This window comes from Aspergillus aculeatus (genome assembly GCF_001890905.1).
Source record: "Aspergillus aculeatus ATCC 16872 unplaced genomic scaffold ASPACscaffold_15, whole genome shotgun sequence".
Lineage (NCBI taxonomy): Eukaryota > Fungi > Ascomycota > Eurotiomycetes > Eurotiales > Aspergillaceae > Aspergillus > Aspergillus aculeatus.
In genome coordinates this window covers 388657-404191 of record NW_017962990.1, presented here as the reverse complement: position 1 = coordinate 404191, position 15535 = coordinate 388657, and the positions used below count along the sequence as shown (strand labels likewise).

The following is a 15535-nucleotide window of genomic DNA, read 5'->3' as shown; positions in this document are numbered from 1 at the left end:
GATTACTGCGTGAACGTACACGAAGTCCTCCGGAGTCAATGAGAACTGCATTATCATATATCATCAAAGGCTGCGAAATCGCGTTAAACAGGGCAGCCTTACTTGAACAGGAAAATCATGATTTACGGGCTGCAGACGAACACCAGACTAAGAAGAGGAAACGAAGTAATCGCCAATTGGCAGGCCTCGAAGGAGCTACAGTTCATGAAGCTATACAGCTTTTTCGCCGGGCTCGTGAGGAAGATGAAGCCTTGGGAATCCAACGGGCTGATTCTGCGGCCGGCGAGGAACAGCCTCGCCGGCGCGCGCCACCTCGCTGTTCTTCGTGTAATAAAGTTGGTCATATACGGACATGGTGTCCAGCAAGAGTAAAACACCAAGAAGAGGCAATTTGAACGGTGTAAAAAGGTTGATATTTGACTTCAAATTTGTATATAAAGCAGAATTACGAGTTGGGCGTTCCACTCGCTTGCGCGTTCCGCTCGCTTACCGATTACGTTAAAGGATGATATTAGTCAAGGATATCCCCAGATGGCTGTTGGGGGAGGCAAGATGTTAGGTAATGAATGGAGCGCAGCAGCAATAGACCCATTCTGCAGTGGAGGAGTTACATCAATAGCGATTTAAGTGCCTACTCGGAGTACACTACGGTACGGTACGGTTCGTCGTGAGTCACGGACGCACGGCTCAGGGACGGAGGGGAGTCTGCCGTGGAAGAAGAGATACCATCGGAGGCAATTCCAATTATTCACGGTGAATAACAGCCATGATAAATCCTGACCCAAGAAACCTTACTACTGAGTAGGAAAAAAAAAACTCGTCAGTCCGATAGCGGGAGGCAATAGCCCGCTTCCGATTGGCGAGGAACCCAAGGATGAGACGGTGAAAGGGAAAAAGACAGGAAAAGGGAAGGCACGTGCCCAGCCCGACCGGGCCGGCGGTCGCTCTTTCTTTTAATGCCTTCCCCTTCGCTCCCTTCTTTCTTTCTCCCTCCTCTCCCTGTCTCTGACTCACTCAATCTTCCCCCATCTTCATCAATCCCATCCTATATCTCCGTGCATCCACACCCTTCAATGTCTGTCTAATCAGACTCATCTTCTACTTCAATCTAATTAAAAGACTGGTAACAGCACCGTCGCGCTTATGCGTTTGGCACCTTCCGTCTTCACCTCTCAGGTATGCCCCGCCACCACTACCGTCACTATGAACTCGAGCATCAAGAATCTAACCTCGATCCCAACAGGACTACATCTCGGATCACCTCTGGAAAGCTTCCGGAAACTTTTGAATAGCCACCACACATATCTGCCACTTCTTCACTTCCCGTCACATCTAAATCATATCACATCATGTTCGCTCGACTCTTCAAGGCCATGCCCGCCCGGGCCCAGGCCTTCCCTTCCGTGAATGCCTCCGTCCAGTCCCGCTTCATGGCCACCGTTCGTCAGGGACGTCCGGCCACTGAACGCGCTACTTTCACGATCCGAGATGGTCCGATCTTCCACGGCAAGTCCTTCGGAGCCCGCTCCAACATCTCGGGTGAAGCCGTCTTCACCACCTCCCTCGTCGGATACCCCGAGTCCTTGACCGACCCCTCCTACCGTGGTCAAATCCTGGTCTTCACCCAGCCCTTGATCGGTAACTACGGTGTCCCCTCCGCTGAGCGGGATGAGCACGGTCTGCTCAAGTACTTCGAGTCCCCCAACCTCCAGGCCGCCGGTGTCGTCGTCGCCGACGTCGCCGAGCAGTACAGCCACTGGACTGCCGTCCAGAGTCTGGGCGAGTGGTGTGCCCGCGAGGGTGTCCCCGCCATCTCGGGTGTCGACACTCGCGCCATTGTCACCTACCTCCGTGAGCAGGGTTCCTCCCTCGCTCGTATCACCGTCGGAGAGGAGTATGACGCCGATCAGGATGAGGCCTTCGTCGACCCTGAGCAGATCCACTTGGTTCGCCAGGTCAGCACCAAGGCCCCCTTCCACGTCAGTGCCGCCAACTCCCAATGCCACGTTGCTGTCATCGACTGCGGTGTCAAGGAGAACATCCTGCGCAGCCTGGTCAGCCGTGGAGCCAGCATCACTGTCTTCCCCTTCGACTACCCCATCCACAAGGTCGCTCACCACTTCGATGGTGTCTTTATCTCCAACGGTCCCGGTGACCCCACTCACTGCCAGGACACCGTCTACAACCTTCGCCGCTTGATGGAGACCTCCCAGGTTCCCATCTTCGGTATCTGCTTGGGCCACCAGCTTCTGGCTTTGGCCAACGGTGCCCGGACCGTCAAGCTCAAGTATGGTAACCGTGCTCACAACATCCCTGCCCTGGATCTGAGCACTGGCCGCTGCCACATCACCAGTCAGAACCACGGTTACGCTGTGGATGCCGATACCCTTCCTTCTGACTGGAAGCCCTACTTTGTCAACCTGAACGACTCTAGCAATGAGGGTATGATCCACAAGACCCGTCCCATTTTCAGCACCCAGTTCCACCCGGAGGCTAAGGGTGGTCCTCTGGACTCCTCTTACCTCTTCGACATCTACTTGGACAGCGTGGTCAAGTACAAGAACAGCCAGTTGGCTTTCCAGCCTGGCCGTGAGACCGCTCCCAGCCCTCTCTTGGTTGACTTGTTGGCCAAGGAGCGTGTCGGTGTGCAGCCTACCATCGGCATGCAGAACGTGGCTGCCGCTGCCGCTGCCGCCGCTGCTGCTGCTTAAGAGATTCGTCGAATTGGGACTGGAGTTCATGGTTTGGGTACGGTTGGATCATATGCGGTTTCTTCTTCTGTCAAAATGATTCGGTTCATAATTTGGGTACATTTTGAGTTTAATGTAGTAAATACATTTTCCTTTTAACTTTTCAAGCATAGTCCTTCCATTCGTCTCCGTAGACTTGATTTCATTAGTCGTAGCGCAGATGATGTCCTGGTGCCAGTCTGACCGGGTACAGCCCTCTGAGTGCCAATTCGCCATAATGCTGATAACCCCTTCATTAAGTGGGTTCTGACCAAGTGATATTTTCTAACCTTTGAAATCACTAAGTCATTATTTCGCCACGATCGAAACCACGTCCTCATCCGACACCACATGCCCCAACCCCACCCGCTGAGGGATGTGTCTAGCGCTGGCACCCCACACCATTGCATACTTGAACGTCTCCTTCAGCGTCCGATGGATACTATCACACACGTCCTCGATCGTCGAATTGTGCCGGACAATCAGCGCCTCGGAGAAATCGGGCTCCTCTCCTTTCCTATAGCAGACATTAGCTTCAGATGGCCTTACCGAGGGAGTAAATAGATCCCGATGTCGTGGTAGAAGGGAGGGGGGGCCAGGGCCAAACGTACCGCTTCGTATAGACGCGAATCAAGCGGAGCTCCTTCCAGATGCGCTCGACGACGTCTTCGACGCCGAGGTCGAGCTCACAACTCATGACGGCGGTGTAGGGTTCGCGGGCGAGTTGGTCGAGGAAGTCGAGGCTGACGCCGTCGATTTTGTTGTAGACATAGAGACTATATCGTTTTATTAGATGATACTCTACTATCCTTGGGGCGGGCTGGAATGGTGATGGGAAGGCGAGAGCGGTGGATAGGGTAGGGGATCAAAGATACATACCATCTGATGTATTTGCGGTGGTCTTTCATGATCACGTCGATGAAGTCGTCAATTGTCGCTGGTGGTGGGGTGTGAGTGTTAGTTTCGGGGGGTTACTTTGACTTTGTGGGCCGGCAAAGGGAGGGGCGCCTAAACAAGATGTTGGGGGATGGGGACATACCGTATTCGTCGCGGACGAGGACTTCGCAGTTCAGCATCTTGTAGTCACGGAGAACGTTGAAGATCATCTTCTCGTCGAGGTACTTGGGGGGCGTTTGGAAGGTGATCTTCACACCGCCGGCCTTCTTCTGTTTGAGGTAGATGTTCCTGTGGTTTGGGTTAGATCTGAGCCAAGGATAAAGGACGGAGTCAAGACCGCTAGGGAACGTACGGGGGTTCCTTGTTGAGACGAATCCCAACAGCGTCCAATTCCGCCTCGAGCAGGGCTCGTTGCTCCGCTCGTTTCGTGGCATCCAGGACCATCAGGACCAGGTCGCTTGTCTATACAGCATAGTCAAAGATCGGATCGTCAGTATCTATCCCAACCATATGCCCGAAGAACTGCACACTGGGACTGAAAAAGGGAAGGGAGGAAGTCTGCTGCCCTACCTTAGCCGCGGAGATGACCTGCCGTCCTCGACCCTTTCCTTCCGCAGCCCCCTCGATGATACCGGGCAGATCCAGGATCTGGATTTCCGCGCCGCCGTACTCCAAGACACCGGGGATGGCGGTGAGCGTGGTGAAGGCGTACGCGGCGGTCTCACTCTTGGTCTTGGTGATCTTGCTGAGGAAGGTGGATTTACCGACGGAGGGGAAGCCGACGAGCGCGACGCGCGCATCGCCGCTCTTGCTGACGTCGAACCCCGTGCCACCGCCGCCGGAGCCCCCCGTGGGTTCCAGGAGTTGAGCCCTCAGACGGGCGAGTTTACTGTACAGGGTTGGTCAGTTATCATCATCCTTGTATCTTTGCGGTGGGGACGTCTGATGTTGATAGAAAGGGGAATTGGATAACGTGACCTGACCACTTACCCTTTCAACAGACCCAGATGGTACTCTGACATGTAGCATGTTAGGATCGAATCACTTGATCTTCATTGCATGCAATGCAATCAATCTTCCGGGGAAAGAATTCACCCACCTGTGGCCTTGTTCTCTATTTGCTCGGGTTAGCATTGCATTATGGTATGGCGGGGCTATCATCGGAGCAGCAGCGGCGGCGGCGGCGGCGGGCAAAAAACAGTTAACTTACTCTGCGTCCTGCGCATCTCATCTTCAATCCTGCAACGAGACAAAAGATGCCGTCAGAATTGATAGTCCCTCTAGATTTGGTGGTATCCGGGACAAGAAGAACATACTCCTTAATCTTCTCCGTAATGTTCACCATCGTGCCGGTCGAGAGCCCCGCGGACTCGTTGCTTTCTTTGATATGGATAATACAAAATCGGTTTTCGCACCGGAGAACAGTGTTAAGAATCTCTGGGAATCAGATGGATCCAAACAAGCTGATAGATTCCTAGCAAGCCTGATAGGACAAAAGTTCCCTCGACAGGCAGAGCGGTCTTTTGGTTGCGGGGGGAAGGGGGGGAAACAATAAACCCCATCTTCAAAATCGATGCGACGCCCGCCGCGGCGGCGACGGACCCCCCGGCTTATGTAATTTGATATCGCGGCGACTGCGATTGCATCTCCGCCCCGCTCGCTCGCTCTCTCCGAGGATTTCTTTCTTGTCGTTCTCATCACTTCCCTTTTCGTGGATATTTGCGTTACTTGGCGGCAGCAACAGCAGCAGCAACAACCATGGCGTCAGACTCGACTGTACATGGCGCTTTTCCTCTCGGCAACCGACTAATCTGAACAGTCACCATTCCTCGTCCCCCTGCAGGAACAAGCATCCGCGCACGTGCAAGACAACTTCCAACGAACCAGTGAACCTCCCTTTCTCCGTCGGAACTGCAGCCCTCTCGCCTCGCACCGTATTCAATGTCCATTGACGAGGATGGACAGGCCTCTTGTTTCATCTACAATGAAGAATAGGACTGGACCAAGTTGCACTGGAGCTGTGATCAACAAACAGCGGGGTCGGATCAGTGGTAGTCGATGGCTCGGGGCTTGACCCGTTCGCTGGAGAAGCCAATCCCTGGACGAGGCGTAATTCCCGGATTAAACGGCTGGAGGGGCCTGGATTACAATCTACTTGATGTTTGAGGCTGCGGCGGCGGTATCGGTGTCTCGGTCGAGGTCCAACAAGTGGATTTGAGCCTGCTTGTTGCGGCGCTCAAGAGATGGCGGGGGCAGCGGCACGGTTCAGAATGCCATAGCTGGGGTATCGTACTAAGGGTAGGAAGGACAGTTTCAGAGATCGCGAGCAACGAGCCTCCTCACTTGATATACACGCCAGAGCCAGGTACTGTCTTACGCTTCTGTTAGGGCCGGTTTGCCTTGTCTTAATCATAAGGTAGGTTCAAAGTCGGGGTATAATTCGGTTTGCTAGAAATGCGACGAAGTAGAGATATCTAGCGTAAAATCCCAGCCATCACAAAAATAAACAAAATTCCACATATTCAAGTTCACGTCAATCCACATTCCACCCTTCACGCTCAGCAGCCGCTTGCTAGATCGTAATATATACAGGACCCCGTCCGGTAGTTGTAAATAAATGCGTTCGTATAGAGCTCCGCACCATCGCCGGTCTGTGCCTCGTTCGCAAGATCAGACAGCAACTCGTGCACTTGATTGAGATATTTGCGCTCGGTCAGCGGGGCGTTTTGGATGACCGCTCGCCAACTTTCGGGGTCGGAAAGACGAGTGTTCCTGATCGCTTCGAGCAGATCGTCGCGCGTATCGATGGCAGCGACCGGGCCATTCAATGCATCCTCGACGACCTCCCGGGATCGAAAAAGGGCTGGCGAGTTGTCAGTACCTAGACTCGAGATGGTGAGGGTGACAGAATCAGAAACCTACCAGACTCGACAATGTTCCTGCGGTTCGACTTCTTGCTCCGGTGCTGCGGTATCAGGATGCGCACATCGCTGGCCCGATCACCGTTGATTGTGCTGGTTTCTGCTTGGCTTAGCAGGCGAGACTGTCGCTGAGGCTCTGCCGTGCCTTCACGTTGGTTGCGCGCACGCATCTCGTTGCGGATCCAGGGTACCAGCTCGGGGCTTCGAATATCGAGCTCTTCTCGTGGAGAAAAACTCTTTACTTTGAAGCCACGCTCTTGGCTGTCCTGCTTGGCTATGACTATCCAGCTATGGCTGTCTTCCTTGTATTTGTTGAGGAGTTCCTCCAGAGATGAAGCATCCACAGCGAGCTCGGCGCTGATGTCGTTGGCCCACATATCCTGGACGATCTTAATCCCCATTGTGCGTAGCACAGTGGGGTCAAAACTCGCAACAAGAACGTCGCACTGTATACTATTAGCACGGTGGAAGAAGCCGATCATTCTACTGCAGACTTACCCTTCTCGTTTTCCAAAATGCCCCAGTTTCCGCCTCAGGGTGCTTGACGGATGTCTTGGCAGCAATTCCTGTTCCCAGATATTCGAGCATTGCTGAGCTTAGGCGATCCCAGCTCAGATTGAATCCCACAGCGTGTGTCTGGGAGCGGTTTGCCAGCATTTTTGGACGGAACTCTTGAACCAAAGAATCATACCGTCCGCCGGCAGCAAAGACGTCACGCCGCTTACTGTCAAAGACGCACTGAAACAGAATGCTCCCTCGGAAGAATTTGTCATTCAAGCTTCCAAGAGGATTCACATATACTTTGCGCTTCACGTCGAACCCCTTCAAGTAAACAGCTAGTAGATTGATACGAGCGAAAATAGGCGCCAGTCGCTCGGCGAAACGAGTGCCTTCCATGATTGCCCGTAACCGCTTCTGTGTTTGCTTAGGAGAGTCTGGCGTACGTTAGCTATGAGTATGATCTACAGGGAAGGCAAACCAACCTCGGAAGTCGAAGCGAGCAAGGTCGTCCAATGAGGTGGAAGCAACACCGATGGAGGGCGACCGAAGCTCGCTCCTGATCTTTTGCATGGTCCATTTTCCCACGTTTAGCCTGCTGATCACCTCCTTTACGCGAGGAATCTGGGAAGGAGTGATCCGGCAAAACTCCATGATAAGCTGAAGCAGGTCGGAGTGGTTGACCAGGAAACACATGGGAGATGACCTCAATGGCGGAAATTCGTCAATGATCTCATCAAGAACTTTGATGACTTCTGCCTCTTTCAGCGCCAAATCCAAAGTGTTGTGCGACACGATATCGAAGTCAACCTCTTTGTGGGTTCTAGGCTCCCCTCCATGAGGCATGTCTCTATATACAGTGCCAAAAGCATATGTCTTCTCCAGCGAAGGGTCTTGTCGCGGGATGGCACGTGCGTTCGGCAGAGTAAGATCGAATGGCAATTGAAGCAGATTTCCGGAGGAATCCAGCAACCTCACGGCGCCGTTATTGTAGTGCTGAGACCTGGGGAAGAGCATTTGCCTCGTTGTCTCCACGGCTCCGTGCCGACGAAAAATCGACGTCAATCTTTCTTTGACCAACCCTCGAACCAGAAGCTCGTGGGCTGCTGGTGTGCCGCGTGAGTCCATGTCCCAGGCGATGTCTTCGTACTTCTTAGGAGACTGGGAGAATATTCCAGAAAGAATCTTCTTGTAATCAGGAGAATTGGGATCAGACAGCAAGTGCATGATGGCCCTTCGGAACGTCTCTTCTTCCACTTGGAGAGGGATCTGACCACTATGCAAAAGGTCTGAAGCCGAAGGGCGTTGGCTTGGATCATGGTTCAATAATGACCTTATAATCCGGCCTTGAAGCACCTTCTCAGAATACTGGAACGTCGATGGCAGCGTAAAATGCTGTTCTCTTATTGCCCGTAACGTCTGGTCACGTTCCATGCCCGTTGGGAGAGGATGGCACATCTCGAAAAAGATCACCCCGAGGGAATACATCTTCATCCAGTCATTAGCAAAGATGACTAGTGCTGTGGTCCTTGGTTAAACTTACATCCACCTTCTCGTTATAGTTTTCTGCTAGGCCGGACTTCATCTCGGGCGCGACATAGTAGGTTGTGCCCAGACTCCGAGTGAAATCACCTTCAAAATCAGCCGTTGTAGAGGAGCGCACTGCGGTTGTGAATTGGCCACTGGTAGCCAAGCCAAAATCTCCAATGCGTGGATTGTTGGCAACATCAATGAAGATATTGTCCGGTTTAAGATCGCGATGAATGATGCCATGACCATGAATGTGGCTAAGGCCATCGAGAATCTGCCGGAACAGGCGCCAGGACCGATCGACATCGTCATACAGACCATTTCGGATTAAATCGCGAAGAGTCTTTCAGGTAATTAGCTTGTAGGGAAAACATAAAGTAGAGCAAGGAAGACAAATCTTACATGTTTCTCACAGTACTCCATCTGGATGTAAAGCGTCGTATGTACCGGTCTGCCCTGCGAACCTGATCCAATGCGACTCAACTCTTGACCTGTACCACTTTCGGTCTCGTAGGTCTCCGAGGTATCTCCTCCCCTTCTGTGGGAAAGCGTGCCATCATCGTCATCATCACTGTCTGAGCCAAATTGGATTTTGGGGTAGCCGCTGGAGCTGATAAAGTCCAAGCCACCCGTGCTGTAGTCGTATGCACGAGAGTCCCGACTGGCAAAGACGTCGCTATCGGTCGAGGAAAGAGCGTCTTCATCTACATAGTCATAGTCTTCTTCGATCCACGCGGTATAGTAGCGTACTACGTACGGGTGGTTAAGACGGGACAGTAGCATGATCTCCGACAGCGTATCTTTCAACGCAGTGGTAGACTTTTGGGATATTTTCTTCACTGCGTAGAAACGACCATCAAGCTTATTTCGAGCCTTCACAACCTGGCCAAATCCACCTTTTCCCAGTCTTCCGGCTTCATCGAAGTCCTGGTTATAGCGCGAAAACGCCGGCAGTGCTCCAAGAGAATCAAGACGCGGACGCCTCGGAAGAGAAATGGAATTTGCAGCACTTGTTCGAGCAATCAAAGGCGCATCGACGCGGAAGAACTCAGACGGTTGAAGCTGAAAGGCTGTGGGCCGCTTCTTGGGGTCTGGACGAAAGAACTCGTGTAGTAGGTCCTGCAGCGGGGACGTCAAACCCAAAGTGCCCATCATCGCATTGGCCGACGTATACCGCTGGAGGACATCTAATCCGAATCCCATCTGGAGAAACACAATACCCAAATCCCATACATCAGTTTTCATGGTCGGTGGAGCTCCCTCGTGGGCCAGCTCAGGCGGCATCCAAAATGGCGACTTAGATATAGCGAGCGACCGTTTTCCTGCCGTTGAAACAGGCAAAGCTTCTTCGATGCTAGCCTGCAGTTTGACGATGGTTCCTCCCGTGGGTGTTCTGAACAGCAAGACACGCCCGCAACTTATATTGCCGTGAACAAAGCCACTGCGGTGATAATATTCCAGAGCCTCCAGTAGTTGGATAGTCCAGCTGCGGAGCAATTCGACTGGGACCGTTCCAACCATGTCTAAGAATTCCGAAAGAGGCCCCTTATTTGAGTATTCGACCAGTGCAGAAACCTTCCAAATGGTCTCCTGCGAGCTTAAGGGTCTGGAGATCTTGAATCCAATAAAGTCTCGAATGTTCGGATGTCGAAGTCTTTTTAGACCTTCCAACTTATCTTCACTTAAGCGCATTCTTTCCCGGAATTTCAGGGGGTCGACGCCTTTTGGGTCGAGTGACATTTCCTTCAAAACAAGGAGAGGGGCATAGGCTCGGTTGTCGGAAGCGATAGGTCTCACAGTACATGTTTCTTTGTACTGGCGACTCTTGAGGAGTGACTTTCCGGAAACAGCTCTGAAGAACAGCGGATCCTGACCCGGCTCCGTCACGACGAGGGGCGGGTCGAAGGTGATAGCACCGGCGGATTGCTGCACGCCATCCGAGTCTCCATTGGCGTCTAAGCCAGGCGTGCGACTCTTGCGACGCGACAGCTTTGTCCGCTCCCTCAGCCTGTCTTCGAGCAGCTGCTGCAGTGCACGTTCTTCCTCTGCAGTCGCTGCCTCCTGTTTGCGGATTTCTTCCTGTCGTTCTAGCTCGGCTCGTTGATTGGCAGCGGCCTCCTGCTCCCTGCGTTCCTCTTCAAGACTAGGAAGATCCTTGTCTTGCGCTTGCGCCTCGGCCACGTCTTCGAGGACATCCTGGATGGACACGGCCAGCTCATAGATCATCTCAGAGCCCAGAAGGGTCTTGGGTTTGTTGCGAATGATATCTTGGACTCTTGAGCGAGCACCCTGGCGCAAGTCGTCTAGATTCTCGAGGGAAAGATTCGGAATGGTCTTTGGGTAGGTCGTCGGTAGCTCCACCAGCAACTCTAAATGTACATCGGGGTTGGACGAGGCTCGGAGATGAAGCTTAAAAGTAAGCTCGGACGATTGCTGAATTGACGCAAGTCAGTTTGTTCTCTCTCGCCAAGCATTCGGCTGAAGTATTGTCGAGCATACCTGCCAGGCGGAGCGCCTGTGCGCAACTTCTTCAAAATCATCGCCGTAGATGGAGCGCAGGGCTTCCACCTCGTTTTGGTGGATCTCCTGGTAATTGGTGGGGGCGACTATGGGTGCGGCAAAAGCAGAGGGATTTGGGGAGAGTTGCTTTTTCGCCGCTCGAGGAGAGCCAATCTTGGGGGCATTGTTGAAGTTCTTCTTCTGTTTGTGAGGCATAGCGGGGCGTTGGGCGGTGTGTGGAGTTTAATGTTTGCACCCAGATAGAATTGGCCTTTGCCACGGGAGAATAGTGACAAAGATGCAGCCGAAGCTGCAGCCCTCTACAGCTCAGAAAAGCACATATTCGGAGAATAAAATAGAATTATAGGAAAAGAGGGGGGGGGAGTATAAAGTATGGGAGGTGGAAGGAGGTGAGGGTGGGAAGGGCGGGAGGAGAAGAGAGAAAGGTGGGAGGAATAATGTAAGTGTAGGAAGGAAAAGAAAGACAGGCAGGCCAAAGAGCGGTAACCACACGGACCACACTGGACACTGGACACAGCCTGCACAAAGGCGGAAAGGGTGGAAAGGCGGTAAGTTATGCCCGACTGTGGATCGCCCCGTCATTTTTCCGCTGACCGCCTTTGGGCCTCTAGCGCAGTGGGTGCTGGGGAGAGACTGCGAACTAAAACCAAAGCGTAAACAAAGCACAGCGTTCCACGTCAATTCCCCTGCCGGTCGCGCCCCTCCCACTTGCCTCTCTGCCTCTTTATCGCCAATGATTGTCGCGGGTGTCATGCAATTCTCCTCCAGCCTGCTCATTTAACTCCTTTACTGCCAGAGATCAGAGTTTTCTTCGCTTATGATTCTGCATTCGACATGTTGGGGTGGATCACAGGCCAGGAAGAGCAAGTCGCAGGTAAGTTCTGTCTTATACTCCTACTACTAGTTATACTACCGCTGCCCGCCTTGCGCCGGTGCACGCGCGCGCCGCCCACCCACTCACCACACCACCGCCCCCCCCAAAACCCTCACGGCCCAATAATGCTAGCCATTTTCACCTGACTATATGCAAAGCGCGGTCTCCGCGGGCTGACTTGTTCTCTCACTTCCCTGTTTCATTATCCCAGAAGACCTAGACAACTCCAAGGTTCTCGAGCCACCAGAAACGCCCGCTCCCGTGTTTGCGATTCGCGCCTTCAAGAGTGCCTTGTTTGGTACTCCTGCTGCCAACAACGATAACGAAGACACCGGCAATCGCGCAGTCAAAACAAAGACCGCTGCAGCCAATCACCGACTCGCCGACAATGTTGTTCTGAAACCTACGCAGAACGCAAGAGATGTCCCTCGCGCCACCAGAGCCGACCTTGATCTAGCTATGAACGCGATGGCCTCTCCCACTAAAAGCATCCTCGTGACACCCGGAACTGCCTCCAACCGACGAAAGACAGTTTCTTTTGGTGAAAGTGTGGTGGATAACGAGCGCCAACGTGACGATTTGTCTGCGAAATACATCAAGACACCAGCCAGTCTCGCCAATAATTTCAGCAGCCAATGGTCTTCCGGCTCGTCTGCATCAAAACCAAGAAGCAAGCTTACCCAAGCTTTGATGGATTCACGCGACAAGCCCGCTAAGGGCGTTGACGTTTTTGTTGACTCTACCTCGTCATCCGAGACACAACTCAACATGTCGCAACCGGAAGAGGATGACAACGACGACACCATCAACCTTGACGAACCGCGATCACAGTCTGGGAAATACTGGAAGGCGGAGTACGACAATTACCGGAATAAGACCACCTGGGAGATTAAGAAGTTGATTCAGTATCGCTCGGCGGCGAAAACATACGCTAAGAAGAAGGATGAGGAGGCTTCCCGGTTGGCCGAGAAGCTGAGAGAGGAGGAGATCAAGGTCGCGGAGATGGAACGACATGTCACCCATCTGGCCTCAACCATGGTCGGAGAGAGCACCAATACAGACAAGGAGAAATTAGTGCAGGAACTCACGAAGCAAACCGCATTAGCGTTGCAGTACAAACATCGAGTCAACTCACTGCGGAAAACATTGGAACGTCATGGAGTCGTGGGGCAGGAGACTAGTGAGGTAGCTGATGCTCCGGGAATAACCAGTCCTTCTGAGCCGAAGACTGATAGCATCCACAAGGTCCAGCAGGCTCTGGATCAAGCGAACGCCAAGATCGAGGAAATGAAGCGCCAGCAAGAAGAGTTCAATAAGCTGAAGGATTTGGCGCGCATCTCGGAGCAGAAGGCTTCAGAGTTGCAGAAGGAGAACGCGTCACTCAAGCAGACGCTCGCCCGTGTGAAGCAGGAGATGAGCAAGTACGAGGGGCGTCGCAAAGAGAAGGAAGCGAAATTGAAGCAGCGCGAAGTCAAACTGGAATCGCGAATTCAGGAATATCGAGACCGCTTGAAGTCAACTTCTCAACAGCACCGCCAACACGAGGAGAGCCTCAAAGTGTCTTTCAGTGAGGAGCGCCGCCGGATGCAGGAGCAGGTTGACCAGCTCAGAATCAAGCTCACAGCCATCGAACGTCTACCACAGCTGCAAGGCCGCGCTCGTCGCTCTGAAAGTCCTCGAAAAGACCACACTGGGGTTCACGTTTACGATTTCGGCGTGCACGCTAGCCCCGAAAAAGAATTGCTGGAGGAGACAATCGAGCTCGACGAGCCACCAAGCCCGAGCCCGCGAGCCAAAGAGCGACGCTCATACCCGTCTTCAAGGTATACGGCAGGCGATCTCGACCTGAAACGCGCCATGAGAGCGATGGGGATCAGCGACGAAGACCAACTGGCATTTTTAGGAGGGGAGACTCTCCCTGCCCCCCGCTCCCGCTATCACCACGGCGATGAAGCCGCCGTCCCTCCATCCTCACCTCCAGAGTACCCGTCTGTCGAGCCTGTACGTTCACGCCCAAAGCACAAGTACGACACCAACAGCTACCGGAGCACCCATCCACTCCCCAGCAAATCCACCATCACCTCTCTCGCCCACCACCTCGCCCAAAATCTTGACGACAGCCATCAAATCCGCACCATTAGCACCACCAACGACCGTCTCCGCTCCCACCGCCCCTCCAAATACGGCCTCAATGCCGTCTCTGGCGTAACAGAATCGCACTCATATTCCCTCGACCGCACCTCCAAACGCAAACCCAGCCAAGTCGCCGTGCAAAGAGACTCCATCCCGCTCGACCGCAAACTCTCGGCCCAGGCGCGCCTCAAGCAGCGCAAGGATGAAACCCGCAAACCCAAAGAGCAAGGCAAGGAAAATATCCGAACGTACAACAACCCAACGTTGTCGGTACTCGAAGCCTAGAACGAGAAACAACATAACATTATAATGACGAACCTCATAACCTGCCACGCAGCCAGCCCCCTTTCCTTTTTCCGTCGGTCGTGGCCGGAAACCAGCACGAGATCTAAAATCTTTAACTCCCATTTGTTCTGTCCTTCTTGCTTCCTTCTCCTTTCTGTTCTAATCTTCTATGTTTCGATCTGGTTCACTCGGGGGGAGGAAAATATACCATTGTCAAGGGCGCTACTGGGGGGGGGATTCGGTTTAAAGATCACATTAGCTTTGTTTGCTGCTACAGCCTGTCTTTGTTTTGTCTTGTCTCAACTTGTCATGTGCTTTTCGCTCTCGTCTCTTCCTTTCTACTACCCGTGTTCTGGTTTTTGGCACCCACGGCATTCTTTTTCCCATGTGTTTGTTGTTATGTCTCAAGAGGGACTCGCTCAGAGAGCTACATAACAATATGTGGCTCCGCCTGTCCCAACTGACTGTATGTGCGATGTAAACTTTGGTTTCTTAGTCATTCTCTCGGTGGGTCTACTCCTACCCACACCCTCCTATGCCTTGTCCCTCCTATTGACATCACTATACCCCGAATCAAATAATCAGACCCTCACTGTTGATGACTTACATATCAACAACCATTGTCAACATCATCTCACGTATTAGCATCTTATCGACTTGCATGACTAAACTCGAGAGTATCCTCCCATCTATCTTTCATATTGGGTTGGCAAAGCGAGGTATATATTCCGGTCCGGTCATCCACATTTCGAGAAACTGTAGTGTCTATCTAATTTATTGATCTATCCATCCATCCCCCGCATTTTTCTACAAATCGCAGAAAGATGATCTGAATTTTCACTTCGAGCCTTGCTTGCCATCACTAAACGACACAACAGCCCACTTGCCGCTCCAGGCCCATTTGCGGGCCTCGGCGCCGCCGCCGTCAGGCAGGGCGCGGAGCTTCTCGTCCACGCCGGCAGGGAGACCGACCACGACGTCGGCCTTGCAGGTCCGGAAGGCCATGACGCGGATGCCGGAGTCGGGGCGGCCGAGGGGCCCAATGGCGGTGGTGAAGGGGGTGGTTGGGTCCCAGGTGGACTTTTTGATAGGAGAGTGTTAGATTTGCTTGATGCTTTTATTTGTCTGAAAGGGGGGGGGGGGGGGGG

General features: G+C 52.9%; 5 protein-coding genes across 5 annotated transcripts in view; 2 read left to right on the top strand and 3 right to left on the bottom strand.

The window, feature by feature from the left end:
* Nucleotides 1-1125: 1125 nt before the first annotated feature.
* On the top strand, nt 1126-2794 carry cpa1 (carbamoyl-phosphate synthase (glutamine-hydrolyzing) CPA1). Its single transcript, XM_020196746.1, has one exon. It carries the CDS (start codon nt 1350-1352, stop codon nt 2709-2711), a length of 1362 nt encoding a protein of 453 aa, XP_020053157.1. The 5' UTR covers nt 1126-1349; the 3' UTR covers nt 2712-2794.
* Nucleotides 2795-3038: 244 nt separating this feature from the next.
* ASPACDRAFT_63146 (putative GTP binding protein (Gtp1)) lies at nt 3039-4971 on the bottom strand (the record flags this gene model as incomplete). The annotated part of the gene is made up of 10 exons (XM_020203853.1): nt 3039-3246; nt 3341-3505; nt 3609-3666; nt 3769-3914; nt 3979-4088; nt 4197-4515; nt 4617-4641; nt 4726-4740; nt 4837-4865; nt 4943-4971. 10 exons carry the CDS (start codon nt 4969-4971, stop codon nt 3039-3041), a joined length of 1104 nt encoding a protein of 367 aa, XP_020053156.1.
* A 1041-nt stretch (nt 4972-6012) lies between these two features.
* Nucleotides 6013-11457, bottom strand: cpcC (putative protein kinase (Gcn2)). Its single transcript, XM_020196745.1, has 7 exons — nt 11075-11457; nt 8978-11008; nt 8589-8918; nt 7531-8533; nt 7046-7482; nt 6549-6993; nt 6013-6489 (listed from the first exon to the last, which is right to left on the bottom strand). The coding sequence occupies exons 1-7, from the start codon at nt 11288-11290 to the stop codon at nt 6185-6187; spliced, it is 4767 nt and encodes a 1588-aa protein (XP_020053155.1). The 5' UTR covers nt 11291-11457; the 3' UTR covers nt 6013-6184.
* A 472-nt stretch (nt 11458-11929) lies between these two features.
* On the top strand, nt 11930-14387 carry ASPACDRAFT_33641 (uncharacterized protein; the record flags this gene model as incomplete). Its single annotated transcript, XM_020199972.1, has 2 exons — nt 11930-11969; nt 12184-14387. 2 exons carry the CDS (start codon nt 11930-11932, stop codon nt 14385-14387), a joined length of 2244 nt encoding a protein of 747 aa, XP_020053154.1.
* An 837-nt stretch (nt 14388-15224) lies between these two features.
* The window catches only part of ASPACDRAFT_54199 (uncharacterized protein), a gene marked incomplete at both ends in the record, with an annotated part of 5059 nt that continues 4748 nt past the window's right edge, over nt 15225-15535 (bottom strand). The window contains one exon of the mRNA XM_020202848.1: nt 15225-15467. Coding sequence (XP_020053153.1) covers nt 15225-15467 — 243 coding nt within the window. The remainder of the gene's footprint in view (nt 15468-15535) is intronic.

Coding starts and splice junctions, on each gene's coding strand:
- cpa1 (XM_020196746.1), top strand. CDS start 1,350: ATGTTCGCTCGACTCTTCAAGGCCATGCCCGCCCGGGCCCAGGCCTTC.
- cpcC (XM_020196745.1), bottom strand. CDS start 11,290: ATGCCTCACAAACAGAAGAAGAACTTCAACAATGCCCCCAAGATTGGC. Junction 8,919..8,977: donor TGGAGTACTGTGAGAAACAT/GTAAGATTTGTC, acceptor ATTACCTGAAAG/ACTCTTCGCGATTTAATCCG. Junction 6,994..7,045: donor CATTTTGGAAAACGAGAAGG/GTAAGTCTGCAG, acceptor AATAGTATACAG/TGCGACGTTCTTGTTGCGAG.